This window comes from Callionymus lyra, chromosome 4, assembly GCF_982586985.1.
Source record: "Callionymus lyra chromosome 4, fCalLyr1.hap1.1, whole genome shotgun sequence".
NCBI lineage: Eukaryota > Metazoa > Chordata > Actinopteri > Syngnathiformes > Callionymidae > Callionymus > Callionymus lyra.
Window position 1 is genome coordinate 18678136 of NC_141821.1, and position 15032 is coordinate 18693167.

General features: G+C 39.2%; 2 protein-coding genes across 2 annotated transcripts; both read right to left on the bottom strand.

Annotated features, from left to right (window-relative positions):
* Positions 1–383: 383 nt before the first annotated feature.
* On the bottom strand, positions 384–9620 carry LOC148081980 (retinol dehydrogenase 12). The gene is made up of 7 exons (XM_087789053.1): positions 9446–9620; positions 9140–9255; positions 7007–7162; positions 6840–6944; positions 3364–3573; positions 1223–1415; positions 384–1143 (listed from the first exon to the last, which is right to left on the bottom strand). The coding sequence occupies exons 1-7, from the start codon at positions 9454–9456 to the stop codon at positions 1041–1043; spliced, it is 894 nt and encodes a 297-aa protein (XP_087645179.1). The 5' UTR covers positions 9457–9620; the 3' UTR covers positions 384–1040.
* Positions 9621–11099: 1479 nt separating this feature from the next.
* On the bottom strand, positions 11100–14323 carry LOC148081981 (retinol dehydrogenase 12). The gene is made up of 7 exons (XM_087789052.1): positions 14257–14323; positions 14071–14186; positions 13657–13812; positions 13477–13581; positions 13201–13410; positions 11498–11690; positions 11100–11315 (listed from the first exon to the last, which is right to left on the bottom strand). Exons 1-7 carry the CDS (start codon positions 14268–14270, stop codon positions 11213–11215), a joined length of 897 nt encoding a protein of 298 aa, XP_087645178.1. The 5' UTR covers positions 14271–14323; the 3' UTR covers positions 11100–11212.
* Positions 14324–15032: the final 709 nt, after the last annotated feature.

Below are 15032 nucleotides of genomic sequence, written 5' to 3' on the forward strand. Positions count from 1 at the left end.
ATCCATCTATCCATCCATCCATCCATCCATCCATCCATCCATCCATCCATCCATCCATCCATCCATCCATCCATCCATCCATCTATCCATCTATCCATCCATCCATCCATCCATCTAATCATGAAACATTTGGTCCTCCAACCTATTATTTAGTTAAACCTTAAATTATTGTTCCGTCAGACCTGTTGAGTTGCAGTCACTCCCCACATTACATTAACAAAATCATGAAACAGACATTAACATCTGTTCTAAAGGCATGTTTTTACTTATTATATACATTTATATTCAATTTAAAGGAGCAGAACAGGGTAATAAATAATCTTATTTACTTATATGTTGCTTTTCCTGCTATTGACACATACAGCGACTTAAACATCCAAATATCCAGTGTAGCGTGTTTATTTGCACAGTATTTATAAAAGTAAATAGACTGTCACACACTTTAAATAAAAGAAAACTCTCTATAAGGTAACAATGTTCTGAGTTCAGTCATGCTATAGAGAACATCATAAGACTCGAGATTGTTTTGGAAAAACTTGTTTAAACAATGACATGAATGGAAATATTGAACAAACCTTACAGACTTCTCTTTTAAACATGAACATAAATCATCTCTTAGTAGGCCATCGGAATGTCTTGCATTGACGTGTGTTTTAAACAAAAAAAAAAGCGCACTGGAAATGAAACACGAAACTCAGCACTTCTGACAGCAGACCTGTAATTACATACAGTATAAGCATTAAAACCTTAAGAACAACGATGGGATTCTCGATAGGAATTTGTATTAGGAAGTGATTTTGTATAACAAAACAACAGCTACATCGTCACGAAAGTAATATATCATTTTTAGTTTGATCTATTTCAGAGCAACATCATCCTAAGAAGGCAGAATGATTGTTTTGGACCAAAGGATGATAGTTACTCACACGACTACACTTCATACTGTGCACTACATTAACCGTGACGGTATTCCTTTCATGAAAGTGCTTAGCAGCGCTGTTTGACTAGTGATGATGCTCTTGTCCTGTTCCTCTCTCTCTTCACCGCCAGGTGATGCCGAGCATGTTGCAGCTGATGTCCCACAGACTCTGGGCCAGCGCGTCATCTGAAGCTGCTCTGGAGCAGCTGGCCGGGGCGCAGTCGCTGAAAACAGAAAAGTCGCACGTATCCTCAGAACAAACTCCAGTAAAATACAGAAGCATCCACTGAAATCGTGAGCAACCTGAAGTATTCGCCACTTCGACTCTCCAGACCAGGCTCCACAGCACAGAAGATGGTGGTCTGAGCCCCCTCCACGGGGGTCTTGGTGAAAACCCTGAAGATCTTCACTGCGACCTGGATGCACTGATGCTGGTGCCTCCACAGGTCCGACTGCACGACCCCCGGGTGCAAAGAGAACACACTCACCCCAGTACCTGCAGCGCACATGTAGGGTGGAGAAGATACAGGGTGTCCATGAAGTATTTTTACAATTAAAAATTGTACAGTTGTTTACCATAACCACACCCACTCTGCTCTGATTGGTCAAATATAGAGGTTTGTCACTACGCGTCTACAAATCCGTCAGTCTCAACCTCCAAGGGACTCATTGTATAAACAAAGTGGGGCATGATTACAGCTGGCTGAAGGAGGAGTGTAGCCATTATTATGTCATAATGTGCTCTGCTCTCGTAACCTCTTGTTTGCCGAGATTTCAAACGGGGGGGAAACTTTATAAAGTAATAAGTTCAAAACATGGTCATGATGAGAGACTTACTGCATCTTGGAGAGGAAGACTTGACATTTGAAACATGTGAGTGAGTCAGGAGGGTTTGGTTTTTACTAGTGATGTGCTGGTGATGCCTCATGAAGCAGTGTCATGTCGCTTGGAGGCCAGAAGGTGGTGCAATTAGTTAAATTTTATTTAAAAATGATGTGATGTTTCTTTCAAAACAAAGGAAAATAGTGAAGAGACAGCCATCTAGTGGGCTCAGAAAATAATGACACTGCTTCATGAAGCTTCATCAGACCATCACTAGTTTTCACACTAGTTGCCCTTTAACCAGATTTGTTTGGTAAGTTTTAAAGTGGTTATACAGAACTCAAACCCATTCACACACACAATCACAACTCAGCTCAACCATCAGGACCAATCAGGGTAAAGTGTGTTGCTCTGAGACACGAAACCACAAACCCCAACCGGAGATGGGATTCAACCCACAACTCCTCAGGCTACAAGCCAACCACTCTAACATCTTACTAAGAGTTTGCTAAGAAATTGAAATGTTGTGTTTCATGGTATCAGGGTTTATTTCGACAAACTCCACTCAGGTGAGTTTGTTTCAGTGAGGATGCCACCATGTTTCAAAAAATGTGTTAGAATCCAGGGATCAAAACACGCCCATGTGACTGAGGAGCTTCACAGAATTAAATGTGAGGAGTCATCCAAGAGTTGGTCATTTCTTTTGCCACGAGGCACCAATTACTGCAAAAGCTTACCTCGATCTACTGACCGAATAAGTGGCACCACAACTAAATTACCTCCAACAAAAGTTTTTAAAAGTTTTCCAGAAAGATGGTGCTCCAACACATTATTGGTTCCTCAGTCAAACATTTCCAGACGGTGGTTTGGAAGGGATGGAACCCTCTCTGGGGTTATATGGAAGATATGTTTTATCCAACAAAGCGACGGGACATTACTGACTTGAATTTCTGATATCATTTCCTCCATTCAAGAGGCTCTGCTTCAGCGAAAATGGCAAGAGATCGAGGACTGTCTCGATGTGCTTCGTGCAACTAATGGTGGCCATATAGACGTAAGTAAGTAATAGTTATTTGTAAAGCGCCTCTCTAGACCAGGGTCACAAAGTGCTTTAACAATCAAAAACAATACACAGTTAAAAATGCCTACAAATTCAAAACTCTAAAAGGATAAAACAACATAAGACAAACACAGGAGTCCCAGAAAATCAGGAAAAAGCACAAATAAAAATGTCTTAAGAAGCTTCTTGAAGGAGTCAGTAGATCCATCAAACAGACATTACAACAAAAAGCAAGAAATATATAATGACTAAACAAAGCCAACTGAATACCTGAAACACAAAATTTCAATGTGATTACAAAAAAAATCAAAGAACCTAATAAGGAAGGCTAATTATGTCCTTGGACGCCCCCTAGTGGAAGTTAGCGAGCACTAGAGACATCAGCCAAGCTAACATTCATGATGGACAACAACTCCCATCTGCTCCAACACACACTCACATTAGTAACATGATGATCCATCACATTATCAACTGATATAACACATTTTATAAATCGTAAGAAGACTTCACTGACACCTGATCCACTGCGTCTAAGTCGTGACGATCTGATCGAGACACTGACCTCGCAGCAGCGTGGCTAGCGAGCGTGCAAACAGGACGTTGGCGAGCTTGCTCTGACCGTACGCCTTCATGGTGTCGTAACTGTGCTCGCTGTTGATGTCGTCTAGTCGAAGCGTGGTCCAGGTGTGGGCGACCGATGCCACCACAACAATACGGGCCGGCGACGACCACTTGATGATGTCCAGCAGTAGATACGTCAACAGAAAGTGACCTGAAGGACGGAGAGTTGATGCGTTAGTTGGTTCTTTGAGCAGCAACTACTTCAATGGATACACGTTCAAAGAGCGATTAAAGATCATTTTATTATTCAAATCGATGTTTAAGTTATTTTCATTCTTACAGAAGAGTTTCAAAAGTAAATATTTTGTGCCAGTATCTGATTAAATCTAAATGGAATGTTCGATGGATGTGTTCTTAAACCTTGTGTTATCTGAGGGTCATGCTGACCCGAAGGCCTGAAAACAAATGTAATTGTCTTTTGTGTTGCTTTTAGGTCAAAATGAACGACATCTACCACCACATATGTATTTCTGGGAGTCAGGTAGGTTGTTTTCCGGGCCTTCGGGTCACCTTGACCCTGAGATTACACAAGGGTTAAAAGTAGTGCTGGTCTGATGAAGCTTCATGAAGCAGTGTCATTATTTCCAGAGTCCACTAGATGGCGGTCTCTGCACTATGTTCCTTTGTTTTGAACAATTGTTCTAATGAAACACCACATCATTTTTAAACTAATGGCGCCACCTACTGACCTCTAAACAACATGACACTGTTTCATGAAGCTTCACCAGCACATCGATACTTAATCAACCCCTATTATATCAGACCAACGCATGTTATTTTCGGGTCTTTGTTACGCATGAGAAATATGAATTTAAAACCACATTGTCTAGCATTTTAACGTTTGATCGCCACAAAATCACACATCACCTTCACTGAATCCACCGTTTTTCAGTGACAGTCTACCTAAGTAAATCAGTGCCATCAGATTGTTTTTTTAATAATTCAAATAAATCATTTGTAAATTGAAAGGTTTCATTTATTGTTATCGAATCATTGAATTAAAATGACCTTTTTTCAATTTTTTTTTTTTTACATTGGAAAAAGTAAACTAAGTAGTTATTTCTACTTCTAGTTCTTCTACTTCTACTTTATGGTGCCTCTTACTTTCACACCAACTATCCCTCATGTTCATTTCGGGGCCCCTGACCTACGTCATGCCTGACAATGGAATAGTTCCCACGATTGTTGTAAATTTCCTGCCCCTTATGTCGGTAGAGAGAAATATGTGGAGCGAAAAGGAAGTTTACCATTTCAGCTAGAATATATGTGCTCCCCACCGTGTTAGTGATCACATGTGTGTGTGGGCGAGCGTGTTCTGGCACAGCTTGTTCCAGTCAAGATAAAAATACCAGCATGGAGGAAAACTAATGATTAGACCAGAGAGTGACACTGACACCTCTTACACAGAAGAGCCTGGCAGGGAAATTTTCATCAACCTGGAACATCACGCGTTATTGGGCATCATTTTAGATGGAAATCATTTTGTAAGATGAGCGACTCATGTGGTTGGATCAAAGTAGAGAAAATAGATATTAATCTGATCAATTCGTTCCTTGTTCATCTGTTAAAGTTTGCTACATCCTTTTTATACTTTTCCTTTTTTAAGTATGTTTTGTCCCATGGAATAAATAAAAAGATAATTGTGAAAAAAATAAAAAAAATAATTAAATATACAGATTAATATTCAAATAAATGTAAGTAAATTTTAACTTTTAACCTCCTCAATAGTCGTGCGGGGTTAAAAAATAATAATAATACATTTCTTTTTCATCATCCAATCTCTCCTCTTTATTTAATGAAATATAAAAGCATTCTATTGTAACATGAGTTGCAACTAAACCTGAATCTACCACTGATCTTAGATCTGTTAAATAGTTTTTTCCCCCAATAAATATATTTAAAGACAAGCTTACTAGTCTTGTTCTCCTTGCCATGACAAAAGTAAGCGGTTGAAAATAAATACTACATGTTTCGTGAAAGAAGATTCCGATGTTAAACTATCTAATGTGTTCAAAAGTTATTTAACTCTACAGACATGAATGAATCAAAGTTTTGTTTTAATTATATAATTAATGTAAAATTCAACACTGATATTATGAAACTTAAAAATCCCACAAAAACAATCCATAAAAATGAAATCTATTAAAACCTATATCCAAGAGTTAAGATAATTTACTTGTGCAGTGAAGTCCTTCATGTTTGATTTTGCTTCCACTGAAACACCAAAGTCCTCGTTTTACGACTTTGGAATGAAAACCCTCCCCCATCAATCTTCTGGCATCCAAAGGCCGGCTCCACACATGGCCGGAGAACCAGTACGACCACAGAGAACCAGAACCAACAGATGACTTTCAGGGAATTAAATGTCATTTTCTTTTTCAATAAAATATTTTCAGGTAAAGAGAAGCCAAATGGCTTAAACGGCTTAAAAAGGCCTTATTGCTTCCTCATTAGTTACTATTGTTCCTTCCATGATATCAAAGCATCATCATTCCATTCCATTTTCCTTAACTGTTCTCCCTTTTCTCTTTGTTTCTTTCCATAAATCCTATAAAAAGTACGTCCGTTGCCTTTACAATTTGTCAGATTTTTGTACAATCAATTTACTCAGTTTACTCTTACTCAGTAAAGAACATTAATCACGACAACAAGTAGTCACTTTAGTTAATGAGATCGATTCAAACTAGTGTTTCAAAATTAATTTATAAGGCCAATTAATAAATTATTATCCACGTAAATTGAATACTTTCCTTTGGACTAAGACTCAAAGGTGGTGCTTCATTATTGGAGGTATATTCTTAAAATATTACATTGTAATATTTGTTATAACCAGAGCGCTGGTCGTTCTGATCAAATTTAACCCTATATTCACTACACTTGACGAGTTATCTTTAAATACGTTTGTTTAAAATTAAAAAGAAGTCAATGAGATCATAATTAAAACATACCTGACGGATAGTAAGTTATAACCGATCTTGTGGGAATAAATCATTTGCTTTACTGTAAAAATATACCTTGAAAACACCTGAAAAAAACCCAGAAATAAACATATTTACTAATTAACGAAGTTAATCTTTTATGCTTTCAGGGTTGATGGACAACACATTCAGTTTCCAGACTCTTCTCCTAGATTACATAGATAATTACATGTGTTTTCCATGGTGTTCTCAACTGATCCATTTAAATTATCTTCAGTTCTTTGTTGCAGGCGAGGAATTATCTCCTCTCTGAGTCTGTGCATCAGCTCAATTTCCTTCCACCAGATTACAATGTGTGCACAATGGTGAGGAAAATGCTTTATCTTTTTCTACAAATGGATTTATTGAGTCTTTAGTTGAAGGTTTAAATGCTGATTAAGCTCAAACCAGCTGCAGATGACGCCATGAGAGCTAAAAACTAAAAAATAGAAAACATTACCCAAATGATTGACGCCCAGCTGCATCTCGAACCCGTCCAGAGTCTTGGAGTACGGGCACATCATGATGCCGGCGTTGTTGATGAGTATGTTCACTTGTTTCTCCTCTGAAATCCAAGGCAAGACGTCAGACCTTCGTCGAATATCCATTGAACGTGCCTCGCGCTACCTTTGTTGATCAGATCGGCGAACGCTCGAATGGACCTTGTGTCAGAAAGATCCAATTTCCTGATCACCACGTTCTCATTTCCGGTGTCCTCCAGAATCTCCGCCCGCGCCTCCTCCGCCCTCTCCAGGTCTCGGCAGGCCATGATTATACGAGCACCTGGACAAAGAGGCGTTCTGTGAAAGCAGGTCCATCTGTTGCTTGAATCATGTTGCCTTTCTTTGAACCTCCTGTTGAAACGCTGAGATGGGAATATATGTTATTTTATATTTTAAATTCATATTTTTTTCAGTCAGATTTTAATACACTTCCGTGGAAAATTTAATTAAATTATTCATTCTTAGTTTGTTTCTTTTTAGCCTGAATATAAAGAACTAAAACAACAAACATTTGTTTTCCTACAAATTGTCTCTGATACATTATTATATTATTATATATATTATAGAAAAACAGTTTGAAAGGCTTCACTTCCAGCTGAATTTATTTTTGTCTGGTTTGACAGATTTTAATTCACACTGAATATTTTTTAGATCAAATTTTGAAGAGTTGGCATCTAGACAAACAAGTCCATATTTTCAGAGAAAAAAAATGATTATGAAAGAAATTATTTTAATTATTATATAAATATAAACAATAAACAGATTTATCTCTATTTAACAAAAGAAATTCACAAAATAATTTGAGGAAACATTGGAACCTTGTTAAACAAGCAGAATTGTTTTACTTTAAATGACAAGTCAAATGACAACAACACAAAGTAACGCTGCTAAGTGTTGATGAAAACAATGAAGATGTTTGTCCTTTTCTGTCCCTAAAGAAGTTTTCAATCTTGTGCTAAAAATGTTATAGATATTATTCACGCTTATATTGAAAGTGATCTCATTCAAGCTCCTGACTGACATCACTCTTGTTATAACGGCTCATGGCCTTCTTCAGAAACAGTTTAGACGCCGCGGTTGTGAATGAAACATTGCACTTGATGAGTCTATTTTGAGTCTGTGCCTGTTTCTAAACAATTTTCATCTTCTTCTCATTGTCTTCGGCTCACAGGCGTCTCTTTTCATCTGTGCTGCCCTCACATAAACAAACCCCGTCTGTGACGCAACATCTAATGAGTCCTCCATCAAAACTATCCACGGCAACTCCGTCAAGAGACGACAGAAACACTGGGATGGAGAACCTCTGTGTCAGTTTGAGTCTTTGATTTTTCTCACTACATCGCCGTGGTAACCGTCAAAGGATGGATTTCCTGAGCAGGACAGGATGGGTTCAACCCTGCAGAGCTTGCATTACGTCAAACAATTGTTTTCGTATGGAGGATGAAGGATTAAAAAAATCCTCCCCCGTGAATCACGAGAAAATCGAATCACGGCCCGACTTATTGGATTTCCCAGAAAGGTGCTGATATCATTCGGGCGAATTACCCAGCTGAGCAAACTTCATTCTGTCAGGGATTGGTTTCCACTCGCGGTGATGTGACGCTGCTAATTGAACTTTATTCATTTGTAATTGCTTCTAATGCACGACGAGGAAAAATCCATAAAAATCTATAAAAAATCCACAAACCTGGCGGTGGATTTCATACTGGGCTTTTCAAGATGAATGAACAAACTGAATCATTGCACATGAAGGGACAGTTTTTCTTATCTGAGTGTGTGTGTGTTGTGTGTGTGTGTGTGTGTGAGTGAGTGTGTGTGAGTGTGTGCACTCTCCCATCTTTTCCTTTTGTTGGCTGTCTGGCTCGGGAGCGGAGCAGACAATGCTCCCTCTGTCCCTTAATGGCTTGTCTGTCTTCCATCAGTGTCATTTGGTTAAACAACATTTTGTTTTTCTAGCTCTTAACGTCCCGTCATTAAAGGATAGAGGATGAAATGAATCATGTTTTGTTTTTTTTTCCACCCAAAATTAAACCAGGGGCGTCAGAGGCGTTCGTATGAATTAAGAATGGAGGGGATTAAAGTTGATTCTTTGGCTGGTACTTGTCACGCCACCCAGCTTTAAATCTGCTAATCTACCAGAGGCCATAATTCCATTGGGAGTAGTTGGGGGTGAGGGGGGTGCATTCATTCAAATATCTATCAAGTTTCTGTGGGGGAAAATAAGTGACAAAAGTTTTAAAAAATTAGAAAAAAATACCTCTCCTGGCCAGATCCCTGGCTGTCTCCTTCCCTATCCCGGTGTTTGCTCCGGTGATGATGACAGTTTTCCCATCGAGCCTCTCTTCAGATGACCAGCGGTTACAGCAAACAGGCCTGTAGTCCGCAGCAAATTATAGAAGAAATAAAAATAAAAAAATAAAAAAAATCAATGATCTCCTAAAACAAATCACCATCTACCTCACTAACCATGATATACTAGGATAATAAAAAAACAACAACAGTTGTCATTGGTCGAGAAATTATAATTCAAATCATCCACATTTCTGTCGCAACAGACACGAACCTGCAATACATTGTTTCCTCGAGCAGCGACCGCAGCTGTGACTCTCTCCAGCCAGGAGTGAACAATGGAGCTTTTTTGGGGTGTTCAGCAACACTTCAGCGTCAATGTGGCTCCGGCGCCTGTCGTCGCTCCCTCTCCCCGCGACCGTGCTCGCTGTCAGGCGCTCCACCAATCAGAGGCGTCCTCGCGCGTTTAATTGCCTCCCAAGTTTTCTCTCTTCCTTGCTTTGGTGGAAAAAGGATTAAAACGGAGCTTTTGACTCCTGCCTAGTCACGACACGTGGTTGTTTTTTTTAAGCTCATCGTCGGAAGGTGTAAAAGATGTGAACGTCGAGAGGTTTCTTTAAACCTGAGCGACTAAACAGTCTGGTTGCAGTGGCGAGATAACACCGCACGATGGCGCCCACGCGTTGCAGAGGATCCTGTCTGTTATAGTTTGTTTATAAATTATTTTGGAGTTTTAATAAAAAATAATTTTGAATTTTTTGTACTTATACTGATTGTTCTCCTCCGTCTCCATTTTTTCTACTCAATTAGTTTTTGTTGGTTATCTATTTTTATTTATTAATGGACGGTATTCGTGGGTCAGAGAGAACCACAATTTCATTCATGCTGTATGTCTCGATACATATATGACAATAAAAAGAACTTGAATTTGAAAACAACAAGCTGGAAACGACTTTCATTTAACGATGATTAAACATATATATTTATTAATATTTGTTGTTATTGTTTTTTGTTTTTGAGGGGGTTGTCTTTCTTATCGTTATTGTTATGGCACATTATTTTCGTTTTTATGTCATAATTGACATTTTAATAGTTTGTAATAAATGCCTTTATATGTCTTAACAAATGTTTCCCCTGCCTCTCGCCCTATGATACTGGGATAGGCTCCAGTCTCCTCGCGACCCCGGTAAGGGATAAAGCGGTTGAAAATAAATGTATGAAATCTCTTAACAAAGATAGTCTCCACATCTTTATCCATTTATAAATGTTACGTTGACACTTTATATATTTATGTAGTTTACCATTTACTTCTCCATATTCGGTTCAACTCCATCATGGGTGTAGTACTAGAAGTACTTGTTAAAGCCTTCAAGAAGGTAAAGGACCAAACAAGAGCCTTTTTTTTTCTAGTTCCTGACGTATATTTCAGTTTTCATGGCAGTTTACATTATTGCTATAACATTTTTCTAATAGTCGAGGTAAACAAATGTGTTCAATCCTTGCCAATGTTGTTTTAACGCAATATTATTACTTCGTCATGTTTGACTAATCAAAGAGAACAACAACTTAATATACACCTTTTACTACTTTTACAATTAGAAGTACATTTTTTTTAACCTTAATATGTTGACATTCAACTCTCTGTATTTTATTTTAACGATCATCGTTTGTAAGTAACTTTGTCCAGATGTTCAGAAAGTCTTTTTGAAATAACCTGGAGGATAAAACAAATAACTGGAAACAAGAATGCAATAGTTTTCGTTAAAAAAAATGCACATGTTGCATCTGGCGTCCTTTCTTATCACTACAACTTAATAGTTTAGCACGATATATCTAAAAAAAAACTATTATGATCGTTTCAGCATTTAGTAAAAAAAAACTCAAAACCTTGTTTAGGATAATTTCAAGTTGTTTTAATGTCTTGTTTATTTAGTTCACCGTCACTTGACTCATGAACACATTCTCTTGAAGATCAATCATGTCAAGCTTGTACTTGTCTTGTGTTCTGACTGCTGGAACATTCTCTGTGTTCTCAAGCTCTTCATCTCCAGCGGATGCCCAGCAAGTGACAGCTCACTGCCCACAGCTTCAGGGCCGTGCCATCATCCTGACCCGCTTTGCAGCTGCTGGCCCTGGCACAGTCCCTGTGATGGAACGAGACATGAGTCAATGCACTTGTGTGGTTCCAGAATAAACAACTTGTTTGTTTGTTGTGGTTTAAAAAACGTGTTAGGATGTGAAACTATTTCTTAAATATCTTCGCATCTGCATCTCCGACCTCGACTCTATTCTGAGCCACTTATTGTAAATGAAAAGTCTTACTTACTTGTAAAATCCGCCGGTGAGCATCTGGTGTTCGGGGGTCACGACGGTGTAGATGGTGGTGTAGGCGCCCTCTGCAGACCTCTTGACGAACAAGGACAGAGTCTTAAAGATTGCCGCTATGGGGCGCCGCATATGCCTGGTGATCTCAGTGTTGACTGCACCAGGGTCCACTGCATAAGCCATCACTCCAAGAGCTGGAAACATAAAAGCATGCCCATGAGCAAGTTCTTGAAAAAGGGTCTAAGAAAGAGGCGACTCAAAAGCAAAATAATTAAATAAAGACATGTTATAATACATTTACTCATTTTGTCTTTTGGTATTTTAGTACAGGAATTTGTTAATAGCTTCATCTCATTAACCAGAAAATCTGTTTTTCTAAATATTGCTTGAATAGAGGGTTTAAACTAGTGATGGTCTGATGAAGCTTCATGAAGCAGTGTCATTACTTTCAGAGTCCACTAGATGGCGGTCTCTGCACTATTTTCCTTTGTTTTGAACAACTGTTCTAATTAAACATCACATCATTTTTAAACTAATGGTGCCACCTACTGACCTCTTAACAACATGACACTGTTTCATGAAGCTTCATCAGCACATCACTACTAATTAAGTATAAAAACGAGTCACACTAACAATAAGGGAGTAGTTGGCATAAGACCGCTTTCAGCCTTCTGGAAAAATAAGGCCAAAAACCCAAAAAACAGGATTAGTCTAGACTCTAGACACAGAGCAGTTAATGAAGGTCATTTTGGGTCCAAGAAGATCTCTTAAGGACCCATAAAAGCCATTAGATTAACCAAACTGACTCAAGTGCCCTTTATAGATCTAGATTACAACAGTTTATTCATTTCTTAGTCTCCATACTTTGTTATTGGTGCTTATGTTAAGGTATTTTCATTCGATTTACTTGTGATACCATACTTGGAGGGTAGTAGGAGGTGATAACAGGTTGGACAGGTTGATCAGGAGGGCTGGCTCTGTGGTTGGAATGAAGCTGGACTCACTGGTGACAGTTGCTGAGAGGAGATCATTGAACAAACTACTGTCCATCATGGATGATGACAGTCATCCTCTGAACACTGTCATCAGTGAGCAGAGAAGCAGAATGAGTGCACGAATGCTCCTACCCAGGTGCAAAACAAATAGACCCAGGGACTCATTCATCCCTCGGGCTATTAAATTGTACAATTCTGAGTTCGGGGGCAGGAGTGCAGTGAGAGTATCTGGATGTTCTGTTCCATGTTAGTCTTTGTATCCTTTGTCTTTGTTGTTTTTCTTTCCTTGACCTATGTTCTTTGTCTTTGTCTTTAGACTTAGATTGTGTCATCTTGTTCTTCCTCTTTATGTTCTTCTTCTTATTTTATTTTTTATGTATTATTTTTTATTGTTTATGAAAAATTGCTGGCTATTGGTAAAAAACAATTTCCCGAAGGAGACCTCCTGAGGGATCAGTAAAGTTTTACCTTACCTTACCTTACCTTATAAAGGAATCATTCATACAGTAGTGTCGTCACGACAACTCCTAACTGTTACTTTAAATAACTGCATCTTCCTCAGCGACCCACACTTATAGCTACAAACCAATGAGTTGGGTCTCCTGTCCGGGGCCAGTTGTGGTTTTGAACATGAGACTCTCACACTGGAGATCAATTTCTTATGCTGGTTCAGTGACTCTGTCAAACACAGCCGGGCCTTTGTGTGTACCTTCGGTCCTTTTAGCCAGCTCCCTGGTGAACAGGACGTTAGCCAGCTTGCTCTGGGCGTACGCCCTGACCGGGTGGTACTCCTTGTCGCCGCTCAGGTCGTCGAAGTTGATCCTGCCCATCGCGTGAGCGGCCGAGGACAGGTTGATGATGCGAGATGGCGCGGAATGCTTCAGCAGGTCGAGCAGCAGAAACGTTAAGAAGAAGTGTCCTGAATTTTGTGACAGAAAAAATGTGAAATGAACGAACAAAAAAGGTTTTGCGTTCCTAATCGTACCCAGGTGATTGACCCCAAACTGCATCTCGAAGCCGTCGGCGGTCCGGGCGTAAGGGCTCATGGCAACACCCGCGTTGTTGATCAGGAAGTGGAGAGACTTTTCAGCTGAGAACACAGCGGATCACTTTACTGACGGTTATCTCGACGGGTACGACACTGGAGGGTTTGAGTGACGCTCACTGTTGTAGATCTGCTCCGCGAACTGGCAGATGGATTTAGTATCCGCCAGATCCAGTTGCCTGGCGACAACCTTGGCTTCCCTCACCTCCCTCATAATGTCACGGGCCGCCTGCTCACCTCTGGCCATGTCCCGACACGCCAGGATCACCCGAGCCCCTGCACACACACACACCATTCACTTGAACCTTTTGCTTAGTCTGTGTAAACAATGCATTTAAATGTATTTATTATTACAATTTAAAAATATAATCCACATGCTCATGCATTTATTTCAAGGAGAATTGCTAGTTTATGCTAGTAAAATGTACACTTTTGAAGCAGTTTCTTGTTATGTTGTCACTAGTCCAATACAGTTAGCACCTGCCATTCCACTTCTCTCGAAACCACATTCCAGAGAAGAAGAAATTGACTTGCCTCTGCTCGCCAAGTCCTTTGCCGTTTCTTTGCCAATGCCCGTATTTGCACCTGTCACTATTGCAATCTTCCCATCCAATCGGACGTCGGAGGACCATTTTGGGACGATTAAAGACCTTTGAAAAAGGGCGCGCAGAACATCAAAATATACCCAAATTCTTTACCTTAACAGTTTTCCACTCCTACCGTATGGCTTGCATTTCCAAAATGTATCTTTTACGATGTTCCTCAATATATTCCAGAGAATATGAGATCGAAGGGAAGAAGTCACAACAGCAGCAAAGAACCAAAATGAAGCATCGCTTGTCTTTTAACTCAGAGAAGCATCATCTCAAGACAACAAGTCTCTTCATGTTGATGGCCAAACGTTACTAATCCATTAGCACCATCACTATCACATGCTGTAGCTGCAGGAGATGAAAACTAGGTGACAGTACAGTCAAATTGTATAAAAAAAAATCTTCCATGTTAGAATTCACAACAGTGTTACTGGAACAGGAACTGTGTTTGTAATTACAACATAATAACATGGTTAACACTATAATCAGTGAAATAGAAAGACTAGAGTTATCCTTAAAACTTAAGATTCTTATTGTGAGGCTTTAAGATACAGTCTCTTTGATTTTTGTTTGTTTTTTATCTCTTAACCTTTTGAACTGACGAAAATAACAACACTGTATCATGATACCTCATCAGGTGTTTCATGAAACCTCATATTGATTTAGTACTGGGTTTTAACCGGACACATTTTTCAAAATCAAGCTACGCAAGTTTAAATTGAAGCGTGAGACTCGAGATTGGTCAAATAAATAAATAAAATACCTAGAATTGAATTGAATTTATATGTATGATTTGTACTTTGAACCAACTGTTGTATTCATTATCTCCCGGTTTTAATGGGAAACGAACTTCTTAACTTCTCATGTCACCAGCACGAACCTCAGTGCAAAGCAAGCGTAACT

What these genes read in the sequence shown, in the direction of transcription:
- LOC148081981 (XM_087789052.1), bottom strand. An exon ending in AAAGGACTTGGCGAGCAGAG is followed by an intron (nt 13,813 to 14,070) that starts GCAAGTCAATTT and finishes GTGTGTGTGCAG; the next exon opens with GGGCTCGGGTGATCCTGGCG. An exon ending in GCTGGCTAAAAGGACCGAAG is followed by an intron (nt 11,691 to 13,200) that starts GTACACACAAAG and finishes TTATGTTTCCAG; the next exon opens with CTCTTGGAGTGATGGCTTAT.
- LOC148081980 (XM_087789053.1), bottom strand. An exon ending in CAGGGATCTGGCCAGGAGAG is followed by an intron (nt 7,163 to 9,139) that starts GTATTTTTTTCT and finishes CTCTTTGTCCAG; the next exon opens with GTGCTCGTATAATCATGGCC. An exon ending in CGCCGATCTGATCAACAAAG is followed by an intron (nt 6,945 to 7,006) that starts GTAGCGCGAGGC and finishes CTTGGATTTCAG; the next exon opens with AGGAGAAACAAGTGAACATA.